The sequence below is a fragment of the Molothrus aeneus genome, chromosome 16 (genome assembly GCF_037042795.1).
Source record: "Molothrus aeneus isolate 106 chromosome 16, BPBGC_Maene_1.0, whole genome shotgun sequence".
Classification (NCBI taxonomy): Eukaryota; Metazoa; Chordata; class Aves; order Passeriformes; family Icteridae; genus Molothrus; species Molothrus aeneus.
The window spans coordinates 12,744,865-12,763,699 of NC_089661.1; the positions used below are offsets into that span (position 1 = coordinate 12,744,865).

General features: G+C 41.9%; 1 protein-coding gene across 1 annotated transcript in view; it reads left to right on the plus strand.

Moving 5' to 3' along the window:
* The window catches only part of SDK1 (sidekick cell adhesion molecule 1), a 382,240-nt gene that overhangs the window by 275,534 nt on the left and 87,871 nt on the right, over positions 1 to 18,835 (plus strand). The window contains exons 18-22 of the mRNA XM_066560719.1: positions 1,977 to 2,092; positions 5,106 to 5,298; positions 8,231 to 8,329; positions 12,769 to 12,960; positions 14,829 to 14,950. Of these exons, the coding sequence (XP_066416816.1) occupies positions 1,977 to 2,092; positions 5,106 to 5,298; positions 8,231 to 8,329; positions 12,769 to 12,960; positions 14,829 to 14,950 (722 nt within the window). The remainder of the gene's footprint in view (positions 1 to 1,976; positions 2,093 to 5,105; positions 5,299 to 8,230; positions 8,330 to 12,768; positions 12,961 to 14,828; positions 14,951 to 18,835) is intronic.

Consider the following 18,835-nt stretch of genomic DNA (forward strand, 5'->3'; position numbering starts at 1 on the left):
TTATGCATGTTAACCATTAATTATACAAGGTATTGCACACAAAAGCAGATTCAAATATATCTCGTGGCTCTCATAATAAACAGTTTCATCAAGAATATAAATAAGAAAAAAAATGCATTTAGTGGGGGACTGTAGCCAAAGCAACTCATTATGAGTGTAGAGTGACTTTAATATTTATGACTGTATCTCAGGATGATTTGGTGAATCTCTTGACTAGAAAAACTTTATGATGTCTACAGGTCATTCAGATAATAGTATAACCTTCCAAAAGCACACAGGGAATTATGATACGTGGCAGGAAATAGGGCCCAGATTCTAATGAAAATTTAGAGTACTATCAGATAAACTCTGCTTCCAGAACTCAATAATTATGCATAGTTCATAAATTGTCGCATCAAGTTTAAAATTAGGGCATGAAGGTTCTGACTAATACGCAGCTACTGAGGTTTAAAAAAGCTGCAGAGCAAGGTTGTGGAGCCCATGGCAGAATCTTCAGGGAATTTTAGTGACAGTGGGCATGGGAGTGAATGTTCTTGTCGCTTCAAACCTGACATCCTTGAGGATTTCTCCATTTTTCTGTGTTGATTTTTCTTGGCTGTGCACATCTCTGGTAAGTGTGCACTGTCCTGTCTTAGTATATTGTCAGCACTAGTTAAGAATAATGCCCCTTCATGTCTCTTCCAAACAAACAATAACTTTTGGTGGGAAGAGGGGCACTTTTGCATTTTTGAACTTCTTTTCTTCATTTCTTCTCCACACAAAGACTCATCTTCCAAAAAGCGCTTTGGAACTTGAAAAGTTTCTGCCCTGTTTTTGAAAAGTGTGGAGGAAACCACCATTCCTCAGTGGGAATCGTGGATTCTCCTTAGAAGCACAAATCATTGGGCTTTGGTAGAAACTTTCCTTTGGAAGCAGAAGGAACAAAGGCTTCCAGGCTTCAAAACCACTTGTGGATAGCTCCTCTTTAGTAGAATACAAATGCACATGGCTGTCAATAGTGATGTTTTTGAAGCATTATTAAGCTTATTTTATGGGATTTAAAGTGTCTTAGTCCATTTCTTTGTACTCAGATAGCAGTTTTCTTCTTAAAATTACTATAAGCTTGATAATATCAGAAAATAGGCCTGTCTATTAATATTCTTTCCTCTGAGAACTATAGAAATGACATCTTAAAGCAGTAAGTTGAAGAAATTGCTTGGAATGAGACATTTTATTGAATGGTGAAATATTTAAATGCTGGTTTTGGTTGTTTGAAGGCAACATGCCTTTATGTTCCATGCTTGCTTTTGTATTGAGAAAACATCTGTCTAATTAAATCCTTGGCATAAAATGTTTGTGCAACTTTTAGTAGATTAGAGGATGTATTGGCTCAGGATATATATAATCAATTCAATATACATGAATTTATATCATATCAAGATAAAATGAGAACAACTCTCAATTCCCAAGAAAAATCTTTACTACATGTGATATGACTGGTCCTAATTCTTTGGGCAGCAGTAAATAATAAACATATGCTGTTGCCAGATTATAATTCACAATTAAAACCTTAATTGTGCAAACTCCATGTTTTCTTGTCTGATCTGGGGAATTGAGCAGCACTAAAGGACTCCAGAAATTTTTCTCAGAAACTCTTCATTCTCCGTGCACTCATGGATGACTGAAAGAGCTGTGCTCACCTGTCCTTACATGGCTCAAGTCTTTCTGAGAAACTCCTCTGCAGGATAATAAGCTGCAGAAGCCATTTCTTCTCCTCCCCTTGAAGGAATCTCCAATACAGAATGAGAAATTAACCCAATTACCCAGCTTTCCAAATCGCTGCTGTTGCACGGGAAGTGCATCCCTCTCTCGAGGTTTTTATTACTCTGCGACTTGCAAGTGACACTCAGTGGGTTCTGTGTTCATTTTTCTCTTTTTTCCCCTCATTCCCTCTCCTCTCTGTTTTTGTTTTGTTCCCTCTCTGCTCCTGGGAGCAGTGCCCACAGCTCCACCTCAGAACGTGCAGGTTGAAGCTGTGAATTCCACGACCATCCAGTTCTTCTGGAACCCTCCACCCCAGCAGTTCATCAACGGCATCAACCAAGGCTACAAGGTGAGTACAGGCGCCAAATAATGTCTGCATTAACAGTCCTGGTGTAAACCAGAACTTCAGCCTTATGATCTCTGAATCTCCAAAGTACCTCTCTGCTTTCAGGAGTATCTTACACCTGTAAGATAAAGAGATAAAGGGAGAAGTGAGCAGATATTGCTCCTGACAGGGCTTGGAGCAGCCTGGGATAAGAGGAAGATGTCCCTGCCTGTGGCAGAGGTTGGAACTGGATGATCTTCAAAGTCCCTTCCAACCCAAACCATTCTATGATTCTAATATTTGCAATTTATGTAAGTTCTGAAAAGGGAATGTGTCATAGCATAGAAGTCCTCATACCTTTGTCATTTTCCTGGAGAGTTTCCAAAGCCAGAAAGCAATTCCATGTCAGTTTGGAAAGTCACCTCAGGAGACATGTCATTGTGGCACTGAAAACCAACCCTGAGGTTTCTGTTTATGCTAATGCAGATTCACCATTCATTTCGCTGGGAATCAAGGCAGCACACTAAATAATTGCCTTGACTTTCCCACTGTGATGATCTGAGAGATTTGAGAATGTAGAATTTATTAATCAGGCAACATCTGTTGGAGTGCACAGAGCAGAGAGTGCTCAACAGAGCCTCTGACCAGTGGAGTGTTTGCTGAGGAGCTGGGTAGGGTGGTTTGTTCTCAACAGAACCTCCATCAGTGATTCAGCAGTCAGGGCATAATAAATGAAGGGTTTAAAAACCTCCACAGAGAGAACAATGAGAAATCTTGCACGAATCTCAGAGCAGGAAAAGGGAAGACAGGTGTGGTCTATGAGCAGGGAGGAGCGAGGTTGATTTGAGTGCTGGGTGGAGTGATTTGAGGAGGATGTTGTAGCTCAAAAGACAAGTTGTGAATTAAGGGATTGTACATGGATTTGAGATGCTTCAGAAGACTTGATCCTTCTCTAGGAATGTCTCAGAGTGACAGAGAACTGAGACAGAGATATGCATGGGAATTATGGTATTTCTGCCCAAACCAATGTATTTCTCATGAAGGCCAGCAGTGGTTTGAGAATCTCAGTGCTGAAGAAGTAAATAAATACATGGAGATGTGTGTGTCTGCTTCTGGCAGGGATAGAATCAGCTCTCAAGGCTCAGTGACTGACAGGGCTGCAGCACAATACCCTGAAACTCCAGCACAGAAATAGCACTTGGCTTCCGTTCAGACTCTGGAGAATAAAAGCACTTCTGGGGTTCAGTGGACTGCAGTGCACTGTAATCTTCTGATGCAGGTCCAAGCACAATGAGCCCATGTTTGCAAAAGTCTTATTTCAGATTTTCATTCTCTGTTATATTCAGAGTTTCAGTCTAAAGATCCTTCATCTCATTGCATAGCTACCTCTAATTTTTGTTTCAATTTCTTCAGCAATGCTATAAAGGAAGTAAAATTGTAATTTGTATCTGTCAGTGGCCAATAAAAACTTCTGAAATTATCAAAATTTATATTTCTTTGATTGCAGTAGATTGCCATAGCTTTACCAACCTGTTTCTCCCAGGGATTGGGAATTGCAGTACAAAGACTATGTGAGATCATTTCTGTCACTCATTTCTAGAGTAGCTTTGTGAATGATTTATAAATTTCTAGTAGTCAAAGCCAGGCCTTTGCCTTTCTTAAGGATTAAACCCATTTTTTCCTTTAACTGACAAAATTGTTCACCTGTGTTTTCTGCACACGTTTCCTCATGAACATGCACTCAAGAGTTCAGTCTTCCAAAGTTATAAATGCCAATTGTAGTGCACAGAGGGGATTTAGAAAAGAAAATAAAACTTACTGTCCTCTTCAGCCATTATACATTTTATCTTTTCTTTGAAATTTATTTGCATTTCAACAGAAGTTGTAAAGTGCACTTTCTCAAATATGAAATATTCCTAACAAAATTACTCCTTATTGTCCCCTAACTGTGCTTTCTGGCTATCAGGTACTCTAGACATTGGCTACATATGTCAAATATGGCTTAATAATTTCAGATATCTATTCATGTTTATGAGCCTGAAATCAATGCAGGTAGCATGATTTACACAGATACTGAGTCAGGCCTGGAATTTTAACATTCTCTTGTAAGCCACATGAGAAGGATTTTTGGACAAAATAAAAATTTCATAAACACTTTCAAGTTTTAGACCCCTAAGCCTTTAAGGCGATTTCAAAAATTGTTTCAGAATTTCAAAGTCGTTTGCCAAAAATGAATTTTTTAAGTCCTCATTTAGGTACCTACACATGAGGTATTGCACTCTCAGAGATATTGATCGCCCAGAACATCCACTGAGATGAATGAAACCTGCAAGACTGAGCTCTTCTGACAAGCACCCTATTTTAAATGCATGAAAATGTCTTCAGGAGTCTAACTTTTGGGACTCAGGTGTTGAAAATTGTAGTAATCATCTTTACAACCGTTTTTCTATTCTTTCTGTAGTTCCAGAACCGCTTGAATCATTCACAGTGTGGATGTCCCCAGTCCGCTGAGCTTGTAATGCTGCCAGCCTGTGAGGCAGGGCTGCTCACTGGGGTGCTGGGGGAGCTCTGGAAGGGGCAGGAGGGTGTGTGTGTGTCCCCAGCTCTCTCCCTCTAATCCCAGGAACCTCCCCAGACTGTGGCATCTTTAAAGAAAATAAGATAAAGCATTTATGACAGAGTAGCACTGAAAAGTACTTTTCTTCCTTCAGCCTGCTTTCAGCAGCAGAGACTGGCCAGGCTGATGAGACAAAAGGCTCGTGTCATCTGAATAATGATTTGCCATAATTTTGGCATTGCTCAGCAGCAGCCATGGAGAATTGCAATGCTGGTGGATCCCCATCAGCAGTGAGTGTTACAGACATCCCTCCAGTGTCACAGTGCTGCATCCATCTGTTCAGCATCAGAGCTGACAGTGCTTTAACAGCATTGCTTGCTTCTTTGCAATCAGATTAAGATGGTTTTGGCAGCCAAACCGATTTTGATTCCAAATAGACACAACTTCTAATGAGAGCTCATCCCTGTTTGAATCTCCCAGCTCCTGGCGTGGCCGGTGGATGCCCCAGAGAGCGTGACCGTGGTCACCATCGCTCCGGATTTCCACGGGATTCACAGTGGCTGCATCACCAACCTGAAGAAATTCACCAGCTACTACACCTCAGTGCTGTGCTTCACCACCCCAGGGGACGGCCCCCGGAGCCCTCCCCAGCTCCTGCGCACCCTGGAAGACAGTGAGCACCCCAATTTTTAAATTTTTAACTCTCTGCTTAAAATTTGACCTTGGGTTCACAGCAAGCTCTTCTCGTGTGACCTCAGCCAGTTTTCCATGGGTGTTCTTTCAGCCTGTGGCAAATATTTGATTTTTCTTTTGTTTCGTTATGGGCTAAACCTGGATGAATTTTTTATATTGATGATTATCTAAGAGCTTCATAGTCTGGTTCAGCCAACACATAATGCATTATGTCTGCAAATCCTTGTGCTCTTAAATCCATGTTCAGGCACCCAAATAAATATGAATTGATCTTCTTAGGAACTGAGCACTGGAACTTCCTGTGGAGGTCAATGATTAATTTACAATTGTGTCCTGCTGTTACTCAATAAATTGAAAATATCTGTATCTATATTACATTGCAAGTGTTTCTGTGAAAGAACCAGGATCACAGCAAGGCAGTTTCTCCTATCCTGAAAAACTGGAGGCAGGATTAAATAAAATGAACTGAGTGCTTTAGCATGTAAATTATTTCCTGCATCAGAAAAAGGTTTGGTCTCTGTGGCCAAAGTTGTTTTCTCAAGACATATTTGGGCCTAACAAGTGCAGTGTGTGTCTGATGCAGATAAATTGACTGTGTCCACAGTGATCCTGGCTCTGGCCAGTGCTTCAGGAGGATCATAAACACTGCTGCACATTTGCAGGTTTAAACCAGAATAAAAAGTGTCTCATTCATCCATTAAGATATTGTTTTTAGAAATACTGCTCTGCCTTAATAGGGATCTTCTGGGTTAGTCAGTGTTCCCGTAAAGAAGAATCCAATTGTCATTAACATTCACAGGAGTGAGGCTAAAGTGCTAATCCAGTTTCTCATGAGATACTTTTGAAGGAACCCGGAGAAAAATACTCTCCCATGGATTTTTCCTAGTGTGGTTACTCTCCTCTATGTACTAGAACAGGTTGCCAGAGGTAAGAGTTTAAGGACCAGAAATCTGTGGGAGCCACTAATCTGAACTCCAACGTGTGTGTTTGGGATGAAAGCAAAATGTGTGGTGGAAGGTGAAACGTGTATTAGGTTCCTCTGTGCATTATCAGCTTTTTTGCCCATTTTCCTGAGGGAAAAAAGCTTTAGCCAGTGATGATTTGTAAATGTGTTTGAGTTCATCTGTCTTCTCCCTCTCAGCACAGTAGAACCCTGTGGTTGACTTCAGTGAGTACAGAAGGGTAAGAAACCAAAGATACAAAACTCCTTGGATTTCACAAAAAGTAATCAGCTGGGAAGAGGAAAGATACTTTTAATATTTCTGCTGAAGGAAAGGCTGCAGAAATGAACCTTTAATACTTTCCACAAAGTGGGAGCAGGGGCAGAGTCATTGCCCTGTCTCCTTGAGGCTATCTCAGGGAAATGCTGGGATCCCATGCTGATTTAAACACAAGAGAATTCCATCAGGAAACATAAACCAAGAGAGAGCCAGACTTGTATTTTCTAGATAATCTGAGACATTTCTTGGTGTGTCCAGCTACATGCTGCAATGAGCCTCAGCAGGAGAGATGAGCAGAGTTGATTTATTTATTTATAAACCCTGCAGAATTGTTTCTCTGGGTTTTCACAGTGCTGGAGAAGTTCCTTGCAGGATGGTGTAATGCATCTTGGCAGAGAACTCCTTGAAGCTGAGTTGCTTCAGGATTTATGTGATGGGAAAAAAGATTTGAAAGGCCTGTCATTCATGTTCACAGGTGATCATTTTCTGTCTGGACAGCAAAGTCAGGCAATCCTTTAGGAAAACAGGGATCTGTTGGCTGACAAGCTGTAGGTCAGATAAAACCTGATATCCAGTCACAAGTGTCATGTCCTGGCCTGGAGTCACCTGCACCTGTGTTTCCTGATGACTTTAAAATTGGGCTGCAACTGCAGGGGCTGATTGGAGCAAAGCTTTGTGAGTGTGTGGTTTCAATGTCTGCAGCTCCACAAACTGTGATAATTCCATGCTCTTGTCAGGCATTCCTGGGATCACTACAGGCTCAGCAGTTCTTCTGTGTGCTTTGACTGCTGGGTACTGCAGAGTGGGCTTGGGAATTCTCCTCCCTGGGACTGCAGAATTGCAAATGGGTTTGTAGCCGACCCACTGGCAGGGTTTGGGCTTTTTTTTTTGTCATAGCTGGAGGGGAATAAGAGGCTGGACTAAATTGAAGAGGAAACAAAACATGAAATTGCAGACAAGAAATTGCCAACTGATGTCAGTGGAGCTGGAGGATACTCGGGCAGGCATCCAATGACAGAAGCACAGTGAATATAAAGTGAACAAAACCTCCTTTTTGCAGTGCATCGATTGAGGACAGAACAGCATTTGGATCAAAAATCAGTCAGGTTGTCTCCCCTGAAGATCAAAATTGAGGGAGGATGGCATATTCTTGACAGTCATTCCATTTTATGCTCTTTCATTGCACACTGGGGAGCTGAAATTTTTAAGAGCTCTTGAGCTACATCATAAAAACCCTTTAAAAAGTTTCACACACTTGTATTCATTTTACAGAAGACAGTTGCCATTATGTTGGACATTTTTAGAGTTGTTTTGAGGGAATTTATCCAAGCAGTGACTCGTGACTCTGTCCTTGCTGTGACCTTGCATAGAGAAAAGGCTCTTTCCAGGTGAGGGGATTGCTGGTGGCATTGCTGCACAAAACAGGGCAGGCAAACACCTCACAGGCATCCTTGAGGACAAACAGTAATGCTGTCAGATCTCCACACACTTGGGATGCTGACTGGGTGAAATAATTGACATGATGATAGCCAGAGTGTTTCTTCCCACCTTGCATTCTCCTCTCACTGAGCTTTCCAGCCTCCCTTAGCCCTGGCTCAGGGACATATTTCTCCATCCCTAACCCTGCCACGTGAATCTGATCCCAGTTAAGTGGGTTCACCCATTAACAGCTTTCCTTTTCTGATTTGCCAGAGCCAGGAGCTGTGGGACACCTGAGTTTCACTGAGATTCTGGACACCTCACTCAAGGTCAGCTGGCAAGAACCTGTAGAGAAGAATGGCATCATCACAGGTATCAGCTGCTACCTCTGCTTTTATTCTTTTTTTTATTCAGTGTGTGGGGGGTGGAATGTGTTGCTGCAGTGAAAAACTGTGTAGTGGAGCATTTAGGGAGAATTTGGGCTGTTGCTGGTTTCCTGGCCCCTCCTCTGGGTAATTGAGATGTCACCAGGGAGCGTTACACAAAGTACAGCTCCAATTACTGGCAGCTCATGATTGTGGTTACTGGAAAAGCAGTTTGTGTTAGAAATCAGCTCCCCACAGGGTGTCTGGTCTTGTTAAATCCGCCGTGACCTCCACCTGCTTTACTGAATTTTTGGAAATTTATGAGGCCGTGCTTGGCCTTTGCCCCAAGGGTGGGGGGTCCCTATGCAGAGCTCACAGCTGCAAAGTCTGGATTAGCATTGCTGGGGTTTGCAATCAAGACCAAGCCTGAAATCAGCAGAATCCTTCCTCTGTGATCAAGTGGTCTGGCTGTGGACTGCGTGACAGAATTTGCATGTCATTATTTAATCTGTTACAAACTATCACAAGGGCTCAGAACTCTCTTGTTTCCCTTTGATGGGTCTGCCATTTGACAAGCTATTTATCTATTTACTGTATGCCAGTGTAGATACAACAGCAGCAACTTCATTGTTTTTCATAAAGGAAGGTATAAATACTTGAGGAAACCTCTAGTTCTTATCAACAGAGGCAATATTGTTTTCAGATGGGGAACTATTGCAGCTGCACAGGATGGACATTCCATTTAACAAAGGTTTTCAAGGTTTTGAAGCACAAAAAAGCTCCCAGACTTTAAATTACTGGAGGTAGTTGGGAAGGGAGAAAATAATTTCATATGGATCAAAATATTTTGGTTTTAGAGTGTTAAAATGTTTAATTTTTAAAGATTCATTTTAGGAGTTTAAAAAATCAGTTTTTCTGACCCTTGACCACGGAAATATTATATCAGTCTAATTTTCTGAAGGTGTAATTTTTTTGACAGGTGTAATTATTTTGATAAGGTTTCCCTTGTCAGTGTTTTTTCCTCTCTGTATCTATGACATGCATCATTTGTAGCTGTGTGCTCTGAGCTGTTTGTGGAGTCCTCATGCAGATCATCTCCTGCCTCTCCACTGTGGAAACCTGCCTGAAATATGCACTGATTTAAGTGCTTTGAGAATAGAACCTAATGACTCCTGAAAGCAGAGCAGTATTGATTCAGTGAGGATGGCCAAAGCCTGGCCAGCCCAAGTGCTTAAATTTAGGTACCTCCACCCAGGATGATGTAATACTGCTCCTTTTTAAGCAGCAGGTAGCAGCTCTGCAGAATTACTTTGCTAAAAACAAGCTGCCCTCTCCCAGAATGGGTTGAAACCAGATGGAACCAAATGATGGACTGGGTTATATTTGGGATAAATTGATTCAGAAGGAATCAACTGAAGACATTCGTGACAAAACACCAGTGTGAAAATGCCCAGCAGAGTCTATAAGAAAAAAGAAACCTCCTTAATGATGCAAATTGCATTTGGGATAGAAGAACAGCAAAATTGTTCATGCCCTGAGCACCTCAAAGGTTTAGAGAGGGCTGCTTGGGGATCTGAGTGCTCAGGGAGGCAATTATTCATCATTTCTGCTCATTGATGTCTTTACTGGACCTTCTTGTTCCCTGCAGGGGCGCTGGGAGGAGGGAAGCACGGAGGGAGTGCCCAGCAGCCAACCTGCTCTGGGAAATTGCCCATTACTCTTGCTGTAAATCTCAGTATCTTCCTCGTTCCCTCAGCAAACGTTGATTTATGAGGATCTGGATGTGGAGGGACAGTTTGTGATTGGGTGTAGTGCTCTCGTGTAGAGAATTTACTCCACATCAACAGAAAATTATTTCTGAAACTCCTCTGGTCATTAGGCAGTGTTTTGTGGAGTGCCAGAGTGTGGGGAAAGGATCTGTGGCACCTTCCCTGCCCTCTCTCACACCAGGGGAATCCCTCTGGAAAATCCAGCTGTGCTGCCCAGGCACGTTTCTGGCAGGGCTCACATCTGTGACACATCTGGCTGGAGTGTGTTCTCACCAGCCACATGACCCAGAGTTCTGCCCATCTGCCACTCAGTGTGGCTGGAGTGCTACTTGGGGGTGCAGTGCTTGTTGTTCCTTTCCTTCAGCACTTTTTTTTCCCATCTGTTTTTGTTATGCCTGATTGCATTTGGCTTTGTGTCTGCTCGCTGTGTATGTACAGATTTTCTGTTCTCATCTTTTATATGACTGGAATTTAACTATGCATTGGGGACTAAAATCCCTGACAGTAAGTACTGCCTCTTTTCCTTTTCTTCAATTTACACAGAAACTTGGGATATTTTTCTTGGTGAACATTTTTCTTCCTTTCCCCAGGAAATAAATACATAGGGACTATGTGCTTAATGGGCGGGAAAGCTGGGTCTCTTCTGTGGTCACAAGGGAGAAGAGATAAAATGTCCAAAGAATAATCACCAACATTTGATGTATAACCTAAGCTTATCCAGATGGGAGAGGAGATATCTCAATCACTGAAGATTGCCTGGTGTGTGCTGAGTGACAATTTCTATTGTCCATAAGCAACAAATGGATAGAGTGAGCATTAAAAGTCCCCTGCTTATCTTCCTCTGGTTATTTATTGTCTGGAACAGGCTGCACCCACAGCTGTTGAAAGAAAAGGGTGCTTGTGATGGTCCTTCTGTCTGCAACTCCTTCGTGCCTCTCGACTGAGCATCAAACACAGGGAACAGTCAGCCCCCACCTTTCTGCTCATCCTCTGTTAATTCAGGCAACAGAGCCCTTAAACTTTGTCTAAATCTTCCTACAGATTACAATCCTGTCTGTGCTACATCAGCTCTGGTCTGGCAAATGATTCTTAAGCCTATTCAAAGAGCATCAAAACAGCACCGTGTTTCCAAGACATGAGTAAATTACTGAGTTAATTAATTCCCACTCAGATAATTGTTTAAAACCAGTTCCAGATGAGCATTCAGGAGTGTTTCCCCTTCCCCTCTGCAGTGCAAATCAGAGGGGCATTTGTGGTGTAGCTGGAATTGTTGAAGCATCACCTCCCTTTATCACTGCCCCCTCACCTGAAACATAATTAGTGACTGTGTGACCACACCGAGCCCATTATCATGCAAAATCAGGTCAAGATGAATCCCTGTCTGTGATGGCAGCTCAAAAGAGAGGACTGAGAACGTCTCACACCTCTCAGGCTCTTGCAGAAATATTTGTCTCACCATGGTTTTGGCTCATGAGATGATGCTTTCTTGCTGGTTAATACCATGAGGCATTTTGCTACATCAATTCATATATGTTAATCAGCTTATCATGTCTTCTTTTTAAAGATTTTTTTTTTTAAAACCCTTCAAGCCTTCCAACTGGTCTGAATTCCTCATCTTAGATGATGGGAACAGGAACCCAGTAGGGAGTTTCTCCAGCCAGTTTGCCTTGTGCATGGTTCACTCAGTGGGATTCCTTTCTGTTAGTCCTTTTCACTCACTTCAATTTCACAGGCATTCAAGAGCTATGTGTATTTTTTTTTTTCACCCTCTGAGTCAAATCACAAAGAAAGCGGCAATCAAGCAAACTTTTCAGACATGCTCTCCAAGGACTGGCACAGTGAGGTTCACATGGGTTCAAATGAGAATAAAGTGGGACTGGGCAGGAGGAGGACAAGCAGATTTGGAGGTAAAATTGAGCAAATCAGACAGTGGAAAGTTTCAAAAGTTCTTGGAAGGCAAGTGGTTATCAAAGAGATAAAAAGGAAAGTCTAGTTATGATAGAAGAATAATATGGAGGTCAGGGCAGGTGCAGCTTTGGACAATGCATTGGCTCCAAGATGGTTTTGAAAGAAAGGATAATGATTCACCCTGCTGAAGGATTTCTGCAAGGAACAAGCGGTGGGGAGTAGAGGTTTTTCAGTTCCTAGAAGATTCCCACAATGTCCCTGCCTGCTTGTTATTGGCAGATTTCTAAGTATTTCTAGACAGGCAGCACTGAAGGTTACTTCAGCATGCAAAGGGAGAAAGCCCTGCTAAGCACATAGAGATTTTTAATTAGGTATTCCTGTAGAAGTTATATTTTCCAGTGTTTCTTCCCATTTGCTTTGTAGAGTTCACAGAATGAAAGTCCACCTTTCTGTCAAGTTATCTCCAGGTTTCCAGGCCATTTCGTATCAAGCATAGAAAAAAAAGATAGCTGAGACCTCACATCCTCCTGACAGGGAGATAATGCTCTGAGGGGCACCTGCATCAATTGTTTATTGGAAATAACAATATTTTTTAAATACTTGGGTATTTTAGCCAGTGTTAACTTCAAGGAGGGTTTTTTTCCTGCTTATAGAAGGTGATCACAAGGAATGGCGTAAGGAACAAGGATGCGCCACTGCCCACAAGCCCACGCAGGAATTCTCTGGGTTATTGTTGCCCCCCCTGAGCTGAGGGTGATGTGTTTTGCAGGGTACCAGATCTCCTGGGAGGTGTACGGCAGGAACGAGTCCCGCCTGGCCCGCAGCCTGCCCAACAGCACCCTGGAGTACAAGATCACGGGGCTGTCCTCCCTCACCACCTACACCATCGAGGTGGCGGCCGTCACCGCCCAGGGCAGCGGCTGGGTCACCTCCTCCACCATCTCCTCCGGAGTGCCCCCAGGTGGGTCAGCCTGCAGCAAGCAAAACAGAACAAAACCTGCTGGTTCTTGGTGTTTCTGTGTTCCGAAGGTCACGGGTTACTGCGGTTCAGCGGTAATAAAAATTATTTTATTTGTAAAGCACTGGAGTTCTCTGCTGCGTAATTTGGATTTAATTTTTGGGACAGACTGAAATGTTAAAGTGAAGATACTTGCTTTTTGAAATTTCCAGGAAGCTGAGGATGTTTAATACAAATACCAAAAAAAATGTGTGGGTATGACAATGGAATGGACAAAGCAATAAAGTGGATACAATACAGAATCTCTTGACATTTACAAAGAGACATCAAAATGAAGCCTGAATCAATTCAAAGTGTTGCTTTGGGGCAAAAAACAGAGTTTGGGTGATATTAAAAGGGAAAGGATTTTCCATGTGGAAGTAATATAGCTTATGTCAACTATGAGTGTTTCACTTGTATAGTGAAACTAAAATCTTATTAATAAGAATTTGAAGTTTTGGCCTGAAAAAATATTTGGGAGAAGCAGTTGTGTCCCATTGTTGTCTGAGTTACCATTTGGGCACCTGTACATTTACCCTTTTTGTATTTTCTTTTTAAAATTCTGCACTCTGCCCCATCCAGTGTAAAAAGCAAACTAAACAGCCAATTCATACCTCAAATAAGCAGTTTCAGTTAATATAGATGTTACAGAAGTAGAATTTTCCAAAGTGGAGCAGTTATTGCTCATCACTGAGGGAATCCAATTTCTCCCTTCCCCAGTATTATTTAACTTTTCTGTGTGTCCTAAAGTATGTTTGCCCTTGTTTCCCTAATCGTAGGTAATTATGACAAGCTGCAGACTGGATCAATGCCATGATATCTGATGGCAGGGTGCCTGCCAGATAACAGCATTATCCCACTTGGGCAGGGTTAGTTGATCGATCGTGGTTCCCACAAATGTGAAGTAAGAACCAAGAAATACTGGGTATTTGTGCATATCTGAAATATATGCCAAAACCCTGCCCATTTTTAGCCTTTTGCAGTTGCACAGAGTGCAGCATTATCATAAAATTACAGAATGGTTTGGGTTGGAAGGGACCTGAAAGATAATTTAGTTCCAACCCCCTGCCATGGGCAGAGACACCTTCCACTATATAATTACTGATTATAATAGTTATTTCCATTTGTTATAAGTGCAGGTAACTATTGAGAATTTATTATAAACACTCTATATTTAATCTCTTTCCTGAACTTGCTTTTGTTGTTAATTCAGATGATATTAAAAATGTAAATGCCACTGTAATCTTGACTGATGGGAGGCAAAGATCTGATTGGGGCTTCAGATTTTTCCTCGTAGGAGGTCACCCTCTTTATTTGCTACAAAAATTGAAGAAAAAATCATCTACTTTAATCAGGCTTTAGAAATGCCCTAGAAAACCTAGATATTATAGGTCAATATTAAATACACTACCCAAAACTTGGAGTTTTTTCCAGTTGTAGTTGTATGTCCTCTGAGAAGTAAATAAGCATTATTGTAATTGAATTCTGGGGAAACAGAAGTTCAGTGGAGTTAGGTGACTTGGCAGACATGGAGCTGGGAAGCGCCTTCCCCCAAGAACCACCAGGGTTTGCTCATTGGGAAGCTTCTCTAAAACAGTTCCTGTAATTCTGTAGATGGGCCCTTTCTTTTCTCATTTGATCTGTAACAATGTGGTGCATGCTCAGAGAGCAGAAATAGTAATGCTGTGGGTAAAACTCTGCCAAAAAGAAAAGAAAAATAACCACAACTGGGGCAAATAGAGCCCTTTTCCCTTGGAAACTGAATGTCGGCTTGTGTTACTGGCTGACAAAGAGTGTTTCTACCTCTCATTTATTTTTTTCTGTTTCTCCAGAACTTCCAGGTGCTCCAACCAACCTGGTGATTTCCAACATCAGCCCTCGCTCTGCCACGCTTCAATTCCGCCCGGGATACGATGGCAAAACCTCTATCTGCAAGTGGATTGTGGAAGGCCAGGTATGTCCCTGACAAAGTTACCTTAATGAAGTTTCTGGGAGGTTAAAACGAGCCTAACTAATGAATTCTTGTTGGGATTTCAGTTTTTGTTTAACTTTGGAGCAGAGGTCCTCTGTAAATGCTGGAGTAGCTGTCCAGGGGGCTCTGGGAAGGTTGGGATGCAGGGCAGTTTGAGAGGCTCAGTCCAGAAATGTCTGCGTCAGCCAGGAAAAAAGGGTCAGATGAATGCTGGGACTTCTGTTCAGAAGAACAACAGAAAAAAGTGATATATAATATATATGTATATATGTGTGTATATATATATGTATGTGAGAATGCTTAGCCTTTAAATAATTCACATGGGGTTTTGTTTATGTTCAGAAGAACACCAGGTAAACCATAAACAGCACACACAACAGAGCTTTAGTCCATCTTTCTATTTTGAAAAGGATTTGAAACTTGTGTTCAGTTTCTGTCAGGTGTCTTTTCAAAAGTTTGGAATTATTATCTCATAGATTCAGAAGTATAGGAAGAATTGCACTGAACAGTAAAGATACCATTATTCATGAGATTGAGTGTATTTTTCTATCTTGTAATGGAATATATCAAGGTTTTCTATCCAGGCCTCTAGATATGAATAGGATGAATTCTCTTCTCCATCAGCTTTAAAGAATATCCCTCTTTCTGCTGTCATTATGCCTTGGAGGAGTTATATATTCCTCATTTGTTCTCCTGACAGATGAGCTTTGCTTCTTCCTTTCCTCCCACAGGTCTTTATAAATACTATAATCTGTTTTTTAGATCAAATGTTGGACTTCTTAAATCACCATCACACTTAGACATGTTGATACAATCACTTCACTTGGTAATGAGATTGTTGTGAACAAGTTGGTACATTTTGTGCCATTTATATACACATTATGGCATATTACAGAATTAAACACCAAAATCCAATAATATGGTGGCTTAGCACATTCCGAGGAGCATTTTCCTGCTGGAACACTGCATTGATGTTGGTAGGAATTTGTTAATTCAGTGAGTTACAGAATGCTGCTGAAGTGAGGCAAATTTGAATGCTTTAAAACTGCAGTGATAATTACTGTGAAGTTCATCTGCATCCTTGAAGAGCCCTGGGTACAAACAGTGGTTTGAACAGTCCTTGCTGTGCAGGGAGGGTCTTTCTTGTTCACAAACCCTCACCAACATCTCATGCACCGTTAGAAAAGTCCAGGGGTTATTGGTTCTGACTGATCCAGGAATTATTTGTTCCTTTTGAGGAAGGAGCACAGCCAAGTCCTTGAGGAATCTGGGCAGTCCTTTTAAGCAAAGCAACCCTGCAAGTTTCTGCTGCACCACACCTCACTGCTCAGCTTCAGCACAACAAGAAATGTTGCTCCTAGTGGATTTCAGGAAAAAATAAAAACTCTTGCTCACCTGATTAATGAAAATCAGTTCAGGTATGCAGGGAAATTGGTGAGTCCTCAAGGATATAGCAAATCCTGTTTCCAGGATGACAGCTGCATATAATCCTTTGTTCACAGCCCCTTTCTGCCAGCACTCCTCTCAAACTCTTTCTCTCTAAAAGTGCAATTTCACAGCACTTTCAGCCAATCTAAAGCAGAGCTCTGGTTGTCCTGCTCCTGTTCCCTCTCCCCATCCCACTTACCAAGACTTTTCCTCCTCCTGTGTGTGCTGACAGAGGATCAGACCTGGAGCTGCTGTGAGCTTTGATCCAGCCAAGAACAAATGGTTTTCAGACAGATCAACTGTGCACAGGCTGTGTGTGATCAGAACATCATTGTGAGAGGAGGGGGTGTGAACATGGCAGTGGAAGCAGAGATAAGGGCAGGAATGCCTCTGTCCCCACTTGGATCTAAACTGCCTTGGACCTACCCACCTTCCAAAGAGCTTTTGCAAAATTGTTTTTTGCTGCCAGTGCCACCCTAGTGTCCATTTCTGCCTTTGATGTGGTCTGTTCTCAGCTGGGATTTGTCCATGCTGGGGTGCAGGCTGATGCTGCAACATCTATATTTTAGCATGGACAACCATAATTGTTCCTTAGGACTGTGCTGGATTGGAAGGCTGTGGCAGTACAATACTGGAATGGAGGGAGGGGTTTTGTCCTTCTGGATCTTTCATTTATTGACCCATGTACAGCTTTTAATAGCAGTGTTAAGTGTTTCATGCCTTGGCATTAAATTAAAAGCCACTTAAGGGGTGGTTTTGCACACTCTGATTTTAAAGCTGATGGCATTGCCAAGGGACAGGATGACATTCAGCTATAAAACATAATCTGTGATTTTGGCACTTCATCTGCATCCCTCCCCCTCTGTAACTGGGCAACACCTTTGCTTTGGCCATCCCTGATAATTCTGACTCTTCTCTTCCATCTCTACTGGGAATTTACCTTTCACTCTCAATGTCTGAATCCTTACAGACAAAATTCAGCTGCTTTGTATTCACAGTCACAACCAACCTGCTGCCAACGTGTTTTCCTTCTTTGTTCCTTTATTTGGCAGAAAGCTTCCTTGGTGAGGGCAGGTCTAGAAAATGTTCCAAGTCCTCCAGTTTGGCTGAGAGCCATTTTTGAAGTCTGATACTTCATGAACAATTTGGATGAGAAACACAGCTGGGAATTCCAGCTGACGTGAAATTTTTGTGCATCTGGCCTTGGTTTCTGCTTTTTGTTCCTGGGTGTAAATTCATGGGAGCCACTGTGGAACTAATTCTCAATTATGTCAATGAGCATGAGAGGAGATCAAGTCTTTAAGAGTTTAGTGTTGGTAGATACTGAAATATCAAGCGTTAAAAATCCCATTTCTGTGTTTCTAGTGAAGGTACATTCTGTACTTTTGAAGGGATTTTTTAAAAATCACTAGATTGTTTCTTTTCCATCATTTTATCTAGACTCAGGACTGGAAGAAACTGGATTTCCAAACAGAGAAATACAAAAATGTACCAATGCTGTTTAAAAAACACTTCTAACAATTTTTTTAGTATTACATAGAATACAAATCAAAAGGATGAGGCTCAAATGCAGTATAAATGTTCCACTGACACTTGTTCAGAGGGACCAGCAGTCCCCCTGCCTTGTGGCATTGACACTCACAGGTAACTTGTTCCTCTACAAAGAATTTCAATAAATCCTTCCAGCCATCCTGTCCTCTCAGATGCAGTTAGAGCATATATTGCTGACTTCTTTTTTTTTTGCAATTTTCAGCCAAGAATGGCTACAAATCCCTGCTGGTGTTCATGTAGTTTCGTGTTTGTGCTCTCTGGCAGTTGCAGCCCAGTTTCTGGTTTTTCTTTTGTTGGATTTTTCCTGGGGTTTTTTTTTTGTTTTTCAGGAAAAATGTGTATAAATTGATCATGGAATGGTTTGGGTTGGAAGGGACCTTGAGGATCATCCATTTTCAGCCCACCCTGGTTGTGCCTTGGTGGGTGCTCAGTCCACACCATCAAGCTGATAACAGAATCTGGGGTAACTTCTGCCCAGTCGGGTGTGGTTTTCTGGTGATTAACATTATTTGCAGGCAGCACAAGAGCTGCAGAATGGCTGAAAGATGTTTCTGAAGAGACATCACATTTCCTGGAGCCACGAGTGTATGGGCTATTATAGAGAGTTTTTGCTTAAAGCCTTTCTGCTGTTTTTAGAAAGGTTTTTTTGTATGAATGTCATGGTGAGCAGGAGCAGAGTTTCAAAGTGGTAAAACCTTTAAAGTATTATCTCTGTGTTGCCTTCTAAAGCTGTGAGTTGGGAAAGAAGTTGCAACTTCAGCCTCGAATTTGTGTGGTTTTGTGGGTGAAGCCAGTGACCCAGATAGGATTCATCCATTGCACCAGGTGATTCTCTGGGTGTCGTTTTCACTTCAGAGCTGGTAAATAAAGTGTCTGAAACTCTGACAG